The sequence below is a fragment of the Rhipicephalus microplus genome, chromosome 2, assembly GCF_043290135.1.
Source record: "Rhipicephalus microplus isolate Deutch F79 chromosome 2, USDA_Rmic, whole genome shotgun sequence".
NCBI lineage: Eukaryota > Metazoa > Arthropoda > Arachnida > Ixodida > Ixodidae > Rhipicephalus > Rhipicephalus microplus.
Genome location: NC_134701.1, coordinates 126,131,584 through 126,147,655, shown reverse-complemented (window position 1 = coordinate 126,147,655; position 16,072 = coordinate 126,131,584). Strand labels below are relative to the sequence as shown.

Here is a 16,072-nt window from a genome sequence, read left to right as displayed (position 1 = left end):
GAAGAAACTTGACTTTCCACGCAAATCTCAGGGAAAAAAACCTGTGCCTTTTAAACGAGTACTGATTTAAACTAATATTAACGAATAGTTTTCTATGAGCACACTAGAGGGAACTCTGGCGCTAGTATCTATGGGAGCTGCAACACATGGCTCTTCGGCGAGCATGCGAATGATGAGTAGTGCATGGATTTGTCTAATTTTTGTACTTTCGGCTCTAGTTGGCTTCGCGCGGTTTGGAGCAGCTGTGTTACAAAACAAAAATCAGCAAGTTTTTAGCAGTTACGGTTCAATACCTTAACCTTTTAAGCTCCCTAGTTCAAAGCTGGTCAGGAAGTTCAAAAGGGTTTTTTTTTGAAACACAACCGAGGCACAGCAATAAATGAAGTCACAAGTGAGATTCGCGGTCAGCAAGTACAAAGACTGGGCAAATCCAAGTACTACCCTTCATTTACGTCATTGCCCCACCGTGGTGGTCTAGTGGCTAAGGTACTCGGCTGCTTACCCGCAGGTCGCGGAATGAAATCCCGGCTGCGGCGGCTGCATTTCCGATGGAGGTGGAAATGTTGTAGGCCCGTGTGCTCAAATTTGGGTGCACGTTAAAGAACCCCAGGTGGTCAAAATTTCCGGAGCCCTCCACTATGGCGTCTCTCATAATCATATGGTGGTTTTGGGACGTTAAACCCCACAAATCAATCAATCATTTACGTCAGTGTTGAACAATCGCAGCGCCAAACCTTCAAGTTAATTTGAAGAAAATATGAGTATAAACTAGCGGTGACTTTTCTGTCTGTCATCGCCATATGATAGAATCAAGTTCCGGAAAATTGCTTATTGCTTTGTGGGCGTGTGCCTTGTTCGTATGCGTTTTTTTAACCATTTTAGAAATTCAATTCAGTCATATGACGCAAATACACACAAGAAAGTTTCACTTGAGCATGCTAGGTAAAGATTTGGGCGGCTGTCCATGAGCTGTTCATATGTAATGAGTGGCAGACTTCGTTAACTTTTCATTGCAAACAGGGGTTGATGCATCATTTTTTCGAGAGGCAACTAGCTCTTGGGAGAACCTGATATAGCCTCTTTCTAAGGTGTTCATTAAAAAAAATTAAGGGGGTGAGAATGTGGAGGCTGTCAGGATATCCTGGCCACTCTATGATTTTGGCTGCGATAGCACAAGAAATGCTTGAAAGATGCAAAAAGCAACGCGCACGCAATCGATCCCACCAGACACTGCCTGCTAAACTCCGATATCGAAAACAAAACTGCAAACCGCACGCTCCACACAATTGGTCTGACTGCTGACAATCCATGGCGCAGCCGGGCTATCTACCTAACATGTAATTGCTATTGCGGTGTAATAAACAAAGGTATGTCGTCAACAGCAGTGCAGGCATGCGCGACCAGCCGCGATGCAGCTTTGAAGCTCGTGCGCGAAGCCGGTTTCTCAGCTAGTGCCTGAAAGCATAAGGCGCGAAATATGTCCTGTCGCGGCAAGATTCGAAATTGTGCTGACTGATGAGCACCGATGCTGTCACATATACGGCGTCTATTGAAAACGTCGAACGTAAACACTTTGTTAAGCAGTAGCCGGAGCAATGCAACAACCAGGCGCTTCTCGTCAGCCACGAGAAAACCTAAGGACACGGAGGTTGGTGTTCTGCAATTCTTTTCAGCATCCTGATGTTTGCTAATCTGAGCAACACGGCACCTGAAAGTGTGTCGGCATTGCCATATATCACCTGTCACACGTCGACACGTACGCTCTGTGCCTGCACATCTCGAGTGCACTATTCTTCAACATGGCGGAAATGTGAACGGCGGCCACCAGATGGCATAACATATTGCATAAGATATATACCAATGGTTGGCCTACGCTAAGTTACGTAGACAAATACGCTCAAAGGGCTGCATTTGATTGATTGATTTGTGGGGTTTTGATTGATATGTGGGGTTTAACGTCCCAAGACCACCATATGATTATGAGATGCCATAGTGGAGGGCTCTGGAAATTTCGGCCACTTGGGGTTCTTTAACGTGTAAAGGGCTGCAGTTTGCTAATAAATGCTCCGCATTTAATATGCTAACGTGGTTACTTCCCGACATGAAGAGCCTGTATAAGGTAATAAATGCGAAGCACTTAGCGAACTTCATTGACTTTGAGGCTGCCTGCCTGCCTGCCTGCCTGCCTGCCTGCCTGCCTGCCTGCCTGCCTGCCTGCCCGCCCGCCCGCCCGCCCTTTGCGGTGGTTCGTTCGTGCGGTGGTTCGCCCTTCGCGGCTTTTGCGGTGGTTTCGTTCATATGACATATTGCAAAACTGGTATGATATTGATACGTGTATGGAACTATCGCCCCGACACAGCTGAATTGGCACCCAAATGAAGAAGACGACAACGTGGTTGTAGTGGCTTGGACTCTCGAGCTTCTCCCGTTGGCCTGGTTGACTGTGCGTTCTCTAAGCCGTTAGCAAGACCGGATCTCGGTGAATGAATCTTCCCCGTAACATCTTTTGGTGGAGGTGCTGGGTCTTCACACAACCCGGCTCTGGAACTCCGCAGTGGACGCCAGCTTTGTCCAGCCACGATGCCTGAAACTCGCACTCAGGCCTCGCCATACGCGCCGGCTCCATCACCTGTGATTCCCCCCATCTTCTCGACCCTGGCACGTTTTCCGGGACGGACAGCACGGACGTCGAAGAATGGCTCGCATTATTCGAGCGCGTCAGCAAGCACTACAGGTGGGACGAAACACTTATGCTGGCAAATATTCGATTCTACCTACGGGGTACGGCACGCGCCTGGTATGAGACGCATGAAGAGGAATTAACCAGCTGGGACACATGCAAGCAAAAGCTTCGCGATTTGTTCGGTCGGTCAGTTGCTCGTCAGATGGCAGCCAGGCAGGAACTCGCGTCGCGTGTTCAATCATCGACGGAGTCGTACGTCACGCACATCCAAGACGTACTGGCACTGTGCCGGAAGACTGACAAAAACATGTCCGAGTCGGACAAGATCAGCAACGTGTTGAAAGGCATTGCTGATGATGCTTTCAACATACTAATGTGCAAGAACTGCACCACTGTCGACTCCATCATATCTGAATGCCGGCGATTTGAGCAAGCTAAAAGCAGGCGAATCACCCACCACATTGCGAGACTACCAAACACTGCTGCGACTTCGTCTTGCGAGAATTCTGCAGCGCCGCGTTCACTTGCGCCTCCTGCCAATATCGCAAGGATTGTTCGCCAGGAGCTTGAAGCCATGGCACCCGCTTCCTATCAGTCTCCTGCGCAAGACAACTGGGCAAAAGTCTCGCTTATTCAAGCCGTCGTACGTCAGAAGTTTGCTAACCTGGGCGTCCAGGTTCCCCAGCTCACCAGACTTATGCTGCAGCCCATGAGCACTCCCGTCCACAACGCTGACCACCACTCTGCTCCACTTGTCGCTGCGGCAGCTTCGACTCCTCGGTTTCCACCACGCTACCAAAATCCATCTGAGTGGCGCACGCACGATGATCGACCCATCTGCTTTTCTTGCTCTCGAGTTGGGCACATCTCCCGCCATTGCTGCAACAGGTGGTATTTCCGGCCAAGCTTTCGTAATGTAGATCGCCGTCAGGACCGCGGACACTATTTGCAACCCGGTTTTCCGGATGACCATATTCTGGACCCTTCAGCTCGCCGTTCATTTCCACGCTCCGAACCGTCCTACGCTGACGTCGTCGCCTAGAGAAACTGGTCTAGCCGCTCGCCGTCACCTCAGGGTCCAGTAACATGGATAAGCACACGCACGAAAGCAGAAGACAGGCGCGGGCTCGGACGCTTGAGAAGCAACACGGCTCCCGACCTGGTGTATTCTACGTAGAAATAGCAGGGCCTTCGCCCACGGGATTTTACACGGCCTCTGTAGTTCACCGGGAAAAGCATGTCAATGGGCTCTCGTTCCGAGCACAAAATCCAGAGTGCGCTGAGGAAGTCGCGATAGCGCTTGCTGCTGCGGACCCCAACTCGAAAGTTATCATCACGGACTCCAGGAAAGCATGTACTCATTACTTGGTAGGAGAGATATCCCCCCTAGCCAGCCAAATTCTAAAACGGGCTCTCGCTGATCCAGCCCCGAAACGCATCGTATGGGCTCCTGGCCATCAGGGCCTACGAGGTAATGAGGCCGCTGACGCGGCCGCCCGAGCGCTTACCCACCGGGCTCCTCACCTTGGCTGTTATGACTCGGAGACCAATACACCGCTGCTGCGGTTCAAAGAAATTCTCACCTATTATCGTGACACTCACCGCCTTTACCCGGCTCCTGCAAAGGGGCTGAGTAAGGCGGAAGAGCGAACTCTAAGGCGCCTGCAGACAGGTACTCTACTCTGTCCTGCAATCCTAAAGCATTTCGATGCGAACACAGATGGGCGGTGCCCACACTGTGGGGAGACGTGTGATATCTTCCACATGGTATGGGCATGTCCGAAAAATCCCCACCTACCCCCTTCCCCTACCCCTTCCCGAGAGGCATGGGAGACTGCCCTCCTCGACAGCTCATCACTAGAGTCTCAACGGGCTCTGGTGAGACGGGCGCGAGTAGGGGCCTCGTCATGCGGTGTCCCGGACTAAGGACGCCGACCATGTAGCAGGGTCATGCTTTGGCCCCGTACCTCTCTCTTTTATAATAAATGTTTTTCATCATCATCATCACCTCAGGGTCGGCCGTCACGCTCCCCTCAACGCCACCGCTCTCCATCACCGGCTTATTCTGCCCATTCCCCGGGAAACTGACGAGTGCAGCTCCTGGAGGTGGCGCTGCGTTGACGACTCGGAACGAAAACCCTCAACCGGCAACAAATTCAAGACGCAATTTACTTCGGGTGTTCGTTGATGGCCACGCCGTTACTGCTCTAATTGACACTGGTGCCCAAGTATCTGTTATGAGTTCTACACTTCGATCTCGCCTGAAAAAGGTTCTCACACCAGCTATGTTTTCTACTGTTCGAGTTGCCAACGGAAGTCGACCATCGGTGCTTGGTATGTGCACTGCCCACGTTACTGCTGCTGGCCACCACACTTCCGTTCTCTTCGCAGTCCTCGATGCTTGCCCACACGACGTCATCCTTGGAATTGACTTCTTAACCGCCCACTCCGCCCTCATCGATTGTTCTACCGGTATCTTACGGCTCGCACCTTTGTGCTCCGATTTCACTCCTCCAAGTCGCACTCCGCTACGATCCGTGGAGTCTCTACGGCTACCACCCCAGGCTGCTATGTACATTCCTCTGTCGCCCTTCCCGTCCGTTCCTGATGGAGACTATCTGGTAGCTCCCCTCATTGATTTGACCCTTACGCACCACATCGCACTACCACATACTATAGTGGTTGTTTCTAACAACACGGTGCTACTTCCAGTTCTGAACTTCTCTACGTCGACCCAAGTGCTTCCCCAAGGCATCACTTTAGCCGATCTTTCCACCCTTGATGAATGTTCGATTTGTTCTTTTACACCTGACACTAAGACCATGACGAAACCTGTCATCACGTCGCAAAATAAGGCGTTCCTCGACAAAATGATATCCAGCGACCTCTTACCTTCCCAAGTAGCGGCGCTCCGGGGTGTTCTATTTTCTTACCTGGATATCTTTGACATCGACGACCGTCCCCTGGGCCACACAAGTGCTGTAACCCACCGCATCGACACCGGCGACGCCAGTCCACTCCACAAACGCCCTTATCGCGTGTCACATGCTGAGCGCCAAGTAATACAGACGGAGGTCGAGAAAATGCTGAGTGAAGACGTCATTGAGCCTTCATCGAGTCCTTGGGCCTCCCCTGTGGTCTTAGTTAAAAAGAAGGACAACATCTGGCGTTTTCGCGTCGACTATCGCCACCTGAATCGGATATCCAAGAAGGACGTTTATCCTTTACCTCGAATCGATGATGCGCTCGACTGCCTCCACGGCGCCAACTATTTCTCGTCCCTTGACCTTCGATCCGGATACTGGCAAATTTCGGTCGACGACCGCGACCGCGAGAAGACAGCATTCATCACACCCGATGGCCTTTACCAATTCAAGGTCATGCCTTTTGGGTTGTGCAATGCCCCGGATACTATTGAACGTATGATGGACTCGCTTCTTCGCGGTTCCAAATGGTCGACCTGCCTCTGCTATCTGGATGATGTAATAGTTTTCTCGCCCTCCTTCGAAAGCCACCTGTCTCGTCTCTCGGCAATTCTTGACGTTTTTCGTTGCGCTGGTCTCCAACTGAATTCGTCGAAATGCTCATTTGGACGTCGGCAGATTAAACTACTCGGCCACCTTGTTGACGCCACTGGTGTTCAACCCGACCCTGACAAAGTCCGAGCAGTCCGAGAATTCCCGGTTCCGCGTTCCACACAAGAAGTTCGCAGTTTTATTGGGCTCTGCTGATACTTCCGCCGCTTTGTCTTCAATTTCGCGGATATTGCTAGGCCCCTCACGGATCTCCTCAAAAAGAATGTGGCCTTTTCTTGGGGAAGGGACTAAGAACATTCCTTCGTGTCGCTAATTACCGCCCTCACATCACCACCTGTGTTGGCTCATTTTAATCCAGCGGCTCGAACAGAGCTTCGCACCGATGCAAGCGGCCATGGCATTGGTGCTATACTCGCTGAGATACAGAATGGCACCAACCGTGTGATAGCCTACGCTAGCCGCCTTTTGTCACTTCCATCACTGAGCGGGAATGCTTAGCCCTCGTTTGGGCTATTGCGAAATTCCGTCCGTACTTATACGGACGTCCGTTCACAGTCATCACGGACCATCATGCGCTTTGCTGGCTGTCGACGCTTAAGGACCTTACAGGAAGACTCGGCCGATGGGCACTTCGATTACAGGAGTACACGTTCTCGGATGTTTACAAATCTGGAAAGCTGCACAGCGATGCTGACTGCCTATCCCGGCACCCTGTTGATCCACCTAGCTCCACTGATTTGGAATCCGATGCCTGCGTTTTAGCCATCACTGACTTTCTGAACGTGGCTGATGAACAGCGCCGAGATCCATCGCTGCTCACCATCATTGACCGCCTTCAATCGCGTTATGTTGACCCTTCTCTTAGCAGATACCTGCTTCAAGACAACGTTTTGTACCGCCGCAACTTACACCCCGACGGCGCGGAACTTTTACTCGTCGTACCGCATCACCTGCGAAAGGATGTTCTGCGACAATTCCACGACGCTCCAACTTCTGGACATCTAGGAGTCTCCAGAACTGACGACCGCATTCGACGACGAGTATTCTGGAAGGGTCTGTACCGCTCTGTTCGCCGTTACGTCACATCTTGTGACCTCTGCCAGCGCCGAAAGAAGCCTACGACTCCCCCTGCTGGTCTACTTCAACGTATTGAAGTTCCAGCCGAGCCATTTTATCGAGTGGGGTTGGACTTGCTAAGCCCCTTTCCTACTTCTACAACTGGAAATAAATGGATTGCAGTGGCCACAGACTATGCCACTCGGTATTCAATCACTCGAGCGCTACCAACCAGCTGCGCAACCGACGTTGCCGACTTCCTGCTGTACGACATTATTCTTCAGCATGGCGCTCCGACTCACCTGCTCACAGACCGTGGTCGCTACTTTCTATCTCGTGTGGTTGATGATCTACTCCGATCTTGTGCTACCCGTCACAACTTCACCACATCTTACCACCCTCAGACTAACGGCCTTACGGAGCGACTGAACCACACATTGACGGACATGCTTTTCATGTACGTATCTACCGACCACACTGATGGGGACATAGCTCTTCCATTCGTAACCTTCGCCTATAACTCGTCGCGTCATGAAACAGCGGGCTACTCCTCTTTTTATCTACTCTTCGGACGTCATCCCTTACTGCCCTTCGACACACTGCTTTCATCAGACCACCCATCCTCCAACTCGTACGCTCAGGATGCAATCAACCGTGCCCTCACGGCGCGTGCGGTAGCGCGTGCTCGGTTATCGTCGTCGCAGACAGCAAAGAAGTCTATTTATGACCGTCGACATAGAGATGCCGTTTTTTTTCTGCGGGTTCACTTGTTCTCCTGTGGCTCCCATCTCGACGTGTTGGCCTCTGCGAGAAACTACTATCGCGATACGCTGGGCCCTACCGAGTCATTCGTCAGGTCACACCTGTGACCTACGAGATTGCCGCTACCACAAACTCATCAGCTGCTGCACACAGAACGGAAGTAGTCCACGTTTCTCGTCTCAAGCCCTACAACGCCGACTAGCTCATTTAACAGGCACCGAGACGGTGCCTTACGGGCCGGGGTGATGATACGTGTATGGAACTATCGCCCCGACACAGCTGAATTGGCACCCAAATGAAGAAGACGACAACGTGGTTGTAGTGGCTTGGACTCTCGAGCTTCTCCCGTTGGCCTGCTTGACTGTGCGTTCTCTAAGCCGTTAGCAAGACCAGCTCTCGGTGAATAAATCTTCGCCGTAACAATATGACATGACTGCAGCGAATATAAGTGACAGACCTTAATGTGAAAATCTTAACAGGCATGTCATGTAAGTTATGACAACACGCCATACGCTCATGCTGCGTTCGCAACCGTTTCGATTGCTTCACATATACCAAATTTAGCATCACTTGACGTGAATGAACGACGAAGGTAAATGACCTGTTCAAACATCATAATAATGACGTGTGAGCCATGTAAAGTAGTTAGGTTGCTCTTTGCGTTTCAGGACTATTTTTGATACGAATGGATGGTATACGAGCCACGCGGACGCTTCGGGCAAGGCAATGGGTAAGATCACCATCTGTCAGTGTCTTAAGGCATTGACAAAATTGCACTCCTATTGGAAACAGACCAAATAGGACAAAGGCGTAGAAACGATACGTTGAAGGAAGTAATCTCAATTTTCATAGTCACGATGCCTTATTACACTTTACGAAGAGTACTGGGAGAGGAAAGTGGCATATATAGAAGATATTTTTTTTGAAACCTACAGCCTATGTGGCCATGGCACAGAGGATAGCGTGCTTGGCAGCTGTCACTGCCCGAGAAATTCTGGGTTCAACTCCCGTTGACGGCGCTTTTTGCCTTCTGATCCATGCTATTTATAGACGTCATTTCCGTGACGGATGTACGTCACTGAGATATTCGTGGACCTCGACATAAAACACTTTCACGTTAAAAAAGCTTGGAGGATGCTTGAGCTGCGCCTTAAAGAGCAGAACGCGACCGCGTAATGGACCTTTTCTACGGGCACAATCTGCGCATGCGCACCGGAAATGCTTCGACGGCGCCACCCCAAAACATTTTTGGTGGCTCGTGGCCTCCGAAAACTGTCGGCGCCCCATCTCGGACGCGATGGGTGCAAAGGAACGCGCAAGCTCCAACGCTGTCGCGTTGACCGGAAAGCCACCAAATTTGCTTTTGGAGTCTCGCCGCTAAGGGCCAATTGAGCCCCATACCACATTGCTTTCAATAACTTCGCAAGGAAAGGAACGTCAGTACGCGTAACATGGGGCCATTTCAAAGTACCTTACGATGTTCGCCGGATGTAGAGTTGCTGAGTGCCCACTACGTCACATTTCTTCGTTTTGCTAACTGGCGAAACACCCACTAGTCGTCCTAAAGGGGCGACGTGCACTCGGCAGCTGCACACTTTGTAGCCTGTTGGCAGCTTAAAACCACCCAGTTGTTGCGAAATTCACTTATTTTTCACGACTGCCGTGATTGAAAGATTCAGGCAACTAAAAAGTCGTGATCCAGCAAGTGCTTGGCATCCTGGAACGCTAGCGGCTGAAAGCGCCGTCCCCACGGGTTTGACGCGAATAAGTTGCAGCTGCGGGACGTCCGAGCACGCTAGAGTCTTGCTTCAATTCCGCTACCTATTCCCCCTTTATGCCGGATCAACGATAAAGTTGTTTCACTCACTCACGCAATATTACACACGCCGAGAAGACTCCTTCCACCACAGGATATTGATGCAGTGTTTATTTACAAATCAGTTTGAAGCAAGCGATGCCGTTGCTCTGCGGTGGAACACCGGCTTGCCACGCGGATGGCCCGAGTTTGATTATGACTTCTAATCAAAAGCTTCTACTGTTGAATATTAACTTTTCCACTTTTATCGCTTATTTTTGTCCAGACAAGAAACTTTTCGGTTCACAACCAACGACGCCGACAATGCCGCCAGAATGTCAGCGAAAACTATGAACATTTGGTTTTGGATAACTCGTAGGCAAAAGCGAACTAAATTAGACTTATATAACTCTATTCATTTCTGTATGTAGACATTGTTAACATTGATCTAAAATTGAGTATTCGTTAGTTAATACATCTTTGATCAATACATTGACTTCGCAATTTTGTTGACTATTTCATAAAAACGAAAGCGGTCATAAATCCATAGACTCCCGATAGACCATTACGAAGAACACCGATACAGAATGTCAGTTGATTTCATACTTATGCTTTTAAGGGCAGTACCTTATCCGTCCGTTGGCCATGATTGCAACTCGGTCACCCAGCACTTCTGCCTCGTCCAAGTTATGCGTTGTGAGCAAGACGCACGTGGTGCGCCGCAAACTCAGCAGCAGCTCCCAGATTTCGCGCCGCCCTTCCGAGTCCATGTTCGTGGTTGGCTCATCCAAGACGACCACCTGGGTTTGGAACCTCTCGATGTATCCCTCGAAAATATGTCAGCTTTTCAGACCAGTTTCAAGCTCAAGTACATAACCCACTAGAAATAGTAAATTTACGACCTCTTCGCGACGCTGTCATACAGACCGTTTCGCATTATATGAGGATTCCTCCTCTCACGACGCCCATAGAAGTATATAGCTACGCGCGTTTCCTATTTTCCATTTTGTTTCATTCAGTTTTCGCCCGCAAATTCTGTCAGGAATGTTCAGCGCAAACTGCGCCTCATCGCTTGAGAAGGCTCGCAATTATTGTAGATAATTCTGTTAAGCTTGTGTGCAAGACGAGAACACTCGAGATTATTCCAGAGCTTGTGCGGCGACCTGTCATATAAGTCTGGTCTATTCGACGGCACATGTATATATGCCGACGTGCTTCGCCGCTTGTCAACTGATCAACAGCCGACGATCTTTTCGCCGCTATCAATGCCAGAGTATTGCCGTAATCTGACTATCCGTTTACCGGCCACAAGTTCAGCCGAATAAACAGTTTCATCAGTACATCCGGTGTGCTTCCTTCGTGTACGTCACGACCCCGAGACAATATACCACCGCATGATGTTTGCTAAAGCGAAAACCTTACATGATTCATAAAATGCTGATGGTAAAAATTGCGCTACAGTTGCTGCGGGGAACAGAGTTAGTTACGAGACAAGGAATGAACAGTACAAACGCACTGTACTGTCCACTTCATTTCTCGTCTTCTAACTTCGTTCTCTGCAGCAAACGTAGCGCAGTTTTTTCAGTCATGAAAAACAAACTGGCCTAGTACCCCACTTTATTCATAAAACGCGAAAATTGACCATCGTCGGCGCCGGCGTCATCATTACCGACAATATATATTCTGATGACGTCACCATATCACGTCATCATGAAGTCAGAGATCAAACTTTGTGGTGTCAGTATGATGTAATATTGTGTGACTTTATATGATGACGTACTTATGGCGTGGTTGATTGGTCGAAGCTGCACTAATCAAGGAGGCAGTGCAAAACCCCCCTGATTTGCATGCAGATCCTGCACAGAAAATCTATATGGGTGCATTTATTTCTTCTATTGAGAATGGGGGAGGATCTCCACATCGATTGAGAGGAAAACCAAGAAGGAGAGTACGCCTTCGTGTGCCATTTGTTTTAGGTAACTGCGCAAGGCATCCCGTGTTCTTTGTTCTTTAGCGCTACTGAAGAGTGTTGCCACTGAGATGTTAAAGGTCATTTTTATTGTCTAACGAACGGCACTGTTTCATAAATCAGCGCACAGAAAATGCCCGAGTGCAAACAATTGGCTTCTTTTTCATTATTTTTGCACGTTTCAACATTCATTGTAGTTTGCTGTTTAACCTTTCATGTCTACTCTGTCTTAAACACATGCCTTGTAGCCCAGCGATGGCTTTTACGGCCGTTTAAATAGACATGCTATCACTTTGCGAAAGCCAGACCAAAAAGGATAAAATGCTTAACGTGTTTTTTCCCATATTCCTTCTTCAGCCACTGTTCTTTGTGTGTATCGTGTAACAATACGTTGTGTAACAATATGGAAGTATGCGAGTATACTCAGTACAAATTAGAATTCTTATAAATGTGCGTGTTCGTTAATTTCATAGGAAGCACCGTGGTTACATTGAATCATCTTAGAACGCCCCGCCACGGTGGTATAGTGGCTAAGGTACTCGACTTCTGATCCGCAGGTCGCGGGATCGAATCCCGGCTGCGGCGGCTGCATTTCCGACGAAGGCGGAAATTCTGTAGGTCCATGTGCTCCGATTTGCGTGCACGTTAAAGAACCCCAGCTGGTCGAAATTGCTGGAGCCCTCCACTATGGCGTCTCTCATAATCATATGGTAGTTTCAGGACGCTAAACCCCACATATTAATCAATAATCTTAAAACAGCCCCAAGGACTTGCATATTTGTGATCTAGTTGTCAGTATCCCCGAAAGGAATATTTTCATGGCTATTGATCTTAGAACAGCCTCAATGACTTGCATATTTGAGTTTGAGTTATCTGTATCCCTGAAACAAATACCTTTATGGCTATTGCAGTTCCCGCGAGGTTGCTTATGCCACTGAAGCAGGTCGTTGCTAAACTCCAGGTTGTAGGCTGGAATAATTAATTGTCACGATAATTGAATTTAAATGGGTCCAAATTACGAAGAGCACTTTAGGGCTGTTTCAGAATCCCAGGTGGTTAAAACGAATATTAAAAACTAAGCTACTGCTTACCTCATGATCGTGTCGTTCCTATGGCTTGGTAGCTTAATACAAATGATCGAAAAAAGGTAAGATACAAAGAGTCGGTGCGTTTAGAGATTGCGTTACTTTACGAGTTTGTATCCTAGCGCATATTGCGCACTTAGTATCCCAAAGCGCATAACCTGTGCTGATGTTCCAAACAACACCACTGCGCTGAAGGAAGCTTTCCAAGTGTTTAACGAATAAGCAATTTTGGCTATTTAAATGTACGAGCTATCTGCGGCAGCCTTGTTAATGCAGCCTTGAAGCCTGGAACATTTTTAAGTCTTCAAGCTTTTCGTTGCTCCAGGTAGCGCGAAGAAGAATTGCCGTCATCAACCAGTGTGCCCTCGCTTGCTCCTTCTCTGCTTATGCTTCTCTCTCACAGCACATACGCCAAGTTGGCAGGTGTAAATTACGTAAATACACTGGGTAGTTCTGTTGCACGCGTCAAAACTACTATTACACTAAGAAAACTGGCCGATATATGCTCTTGAAGGTGGCTGCAAATTATGTGGTAAATCCTTCACTCTTGTAGCGATTGCGTTGTACGTCAGCTTGCTGCTGCACCCTAATCACGCACACTATATACTAAGCACTCACATCACCTAACAAGTAGCTGCGTGACTGATATTTCAGAACATCATGACAACTAGTGACTGGTGAAAATTTTGTAACCCGACGTAATAAATTGATAAGGGAATAAAACCTCCTGACATTACCGAATAGCTTGTCAAGCGAGTAAAAATTAGGTAACATAATATAGTCACTTGACTAAAATAACGTACGTAACAGCACGAAGCAAGTAGTCACCTGGCTAAAAATGATGTAACATCACCTAACCAGAGTCCCTTGACTAGGATCCTGTAGCATAACCTGTAGCATCAATGACTAGCGTAGCTGAAATGACGTAGAATCATGCAACATCTATTGCCGGGACTAAAGTTACGCAACATCACGTAATAGCGAATGATGTGACATGATCCCGCCATAAACCACGTGACAATCATGTCATACGTTTCCCTCACAATGACAATACAGCAGTTACAATACTGCAATCGCATTGCTGAACAAATGGTCCCATTAAATGACTAGCCAAGTCTAGCCTCACTACAACTAGCAAAAACGTGGCATCAATAACAAAAGCTTGAAATTATTAGAGCAACTTAGCTAGGTCGAACGAAGAATCCGATGAAGGGCCCAGCTTGGTGCCGCCACTGCAAGGTGCACCCCCTTTTTAAAGCAAGAATAGTTCATAAGGGAAAATTCTGGTTTGTCCTAATGTTGCTCACATCAAAGCGAAGACGGCCGGACAATTCAGAAGGCTGCTTACGAAAAGAAAGGCCCATAAGATCAGCCCCCTTGCGAGCGGCAAACTGCGCACAAACCTTGGGCTTTCCCACGATGGCCAACGCTGTGCACAGGCGACGCTGCAAGCCAGGCGAAAGGTTGACGGCGAGCACAGCGCGATGGTTGAACAGGCTGGTGTCCTGCAACAAGTTGTAGACCTCCTGCCGCGCTTTGTCAAGGGGAACGCCCTTCACCTGCAATGATGCGAGCAACGATTGAAGCTAATAACAGTGGTATCGGAACTTGGGCAATGCAGATCTTAGATGAACAGTAGGAATAAGAGAAAAAAAGAATGCAAAGCAGGGGAATGGAGTAGTCTAACTCAACGTTGCTTAGCGACAGTTAAGAACCCACGTACCTTTCAGGCTCATCGCTTGTCGATTACGTGCCATTTACGCAGTACCACCTCTTGCAAGCGTTAAGTAAAGCAGCGGTTCGCAAGCTGACTTCAATCGAAATAATTTAATGTTTAGCGTATTCAATATGTCGTGCGACACTTCTACAAATAGTCAGCGCATGACATCAGTACCAGTGGTTATTGGTTCAGGAATCGAGTGCAGTAACAGCGTTTAGAATCAGACCAACAAGATCGAAGGTACAGGCACCTGTCGTACACTTTAAAACCTTTCTACCTGCTTTCGCTCAAGCGAGCAAGCTGAATAATGACACCTGGGGTGTAACATCATAAAAAACCACGACCTAAGTATGAAAGACGCCGTTGTGAAGGGCTCTGGAAATTTCGACCATGTACCTGGGGTTCTTTGACGTGCACCTCTATCTAAGTACACGGGTCTCAAACGTTTTCGCCTCCATCGAAAATGCAGTCACCGCAGCCAGGAATCGATTCCGCGACCTTCAGGTAAGCATTGAAATAACACATTTCAAGCTGGTTGGTTGTTCATATCGATGCGAAAACAGCGCGTATTGACGAGAACGGACAAAACAAGAACAGATACAGACGCAGTCGAGAGCCACAACGACCAGACCAGCACGGCTGGATGCGTGCAAGCTGAAGCTCTCCAAAAAGAGTAGCGGGGGGATTTAAAGGGGGCAAGAAGATACGTTCGAGCATCAGCACACGTCATGAAGGTGGGCACTTTGTTGATTTTGTTAAACGCGCAGCTTGTGTTCAGGGTGGTGATGCGCGCACTGGTGCTATCATATGGTGTAATCCTAGCTCTCCACAGCGCGGCGCAAGCACGCTGCGACAAATATACAGGTCACGATATCCAAATTAGCCACGGAGTGTCTGCAGGTGCTTCACATTATGTGACGCAGTGGACTCTTGGATATCATTCGTCGAGAGAAGAGCGACCAATTTTTGGATGTGTTTTATGCGCTGTCCTAGATAGATATGGGGGGTTTAGTTTTTAAAAACCACCATATGACCTTGAGAGACGCCGTAGTGGGGGGCTCCAGAAATTTCGACCACCTGGGGTTCTTTAACGTGTAGACAAGTCTGATATGCACTGTCCTGGACATGCATGTTTGAAGGAGACTCTAGTATACTAATCAGCAACATGTTCCGACCGTACTGTCTCGCAAAGCACATTTAAAGGGGTACTTAATAAAGTTGGGAATAACCCTAAAGACAGTACAGTATCTCAGGGAAGAAAATTCACGTGCTATATATATGCAACGCCAAACGTGAGCGAGCTACAGCGAGCACTATCGTTTTCATAATGCGGCACAGAATGTCGAAGCCCGTAATGTATGAGGTGGGGACGATACGAATACTGCGCCTCTTTAATACTGGAAGACAGAACTCACAGCTGTGTAGAAGCACACGCGCATCGAGCAACGTTCTGAAGTGGTTCTTGA

General features: G+C 48.6%; 1 protein-coding gene across 1 annotated transcript in view; it reads right to left on the bottom strand.

Annotated features, from left to right (window-relative positions):
• The window catches only part of LOC142791263 (phospholipid-transporting ATPase ABCA3-like), a 40,142-nt gene that overhangs the window by 6,066 nt on the left and 18,004 nt on the right, over nt 1-16,072 (bottom strand). The window contains exons 8-9 of the mRNA XM_075885462.1: nt 14,290-14,445; nt 10,460-10,632 (exon numbers count right to left, since the gene is read on the bottom strand). Of these exons, the coding sequence (XP_075741577.1) occupies nt 10,460-10,632; nt 14,290-14,445 (329 nt within the window). The remainder of the gene's footprint in view (nt 1-10,459; nt 10,633-14,289; nt 14,446-16,072) is intronic.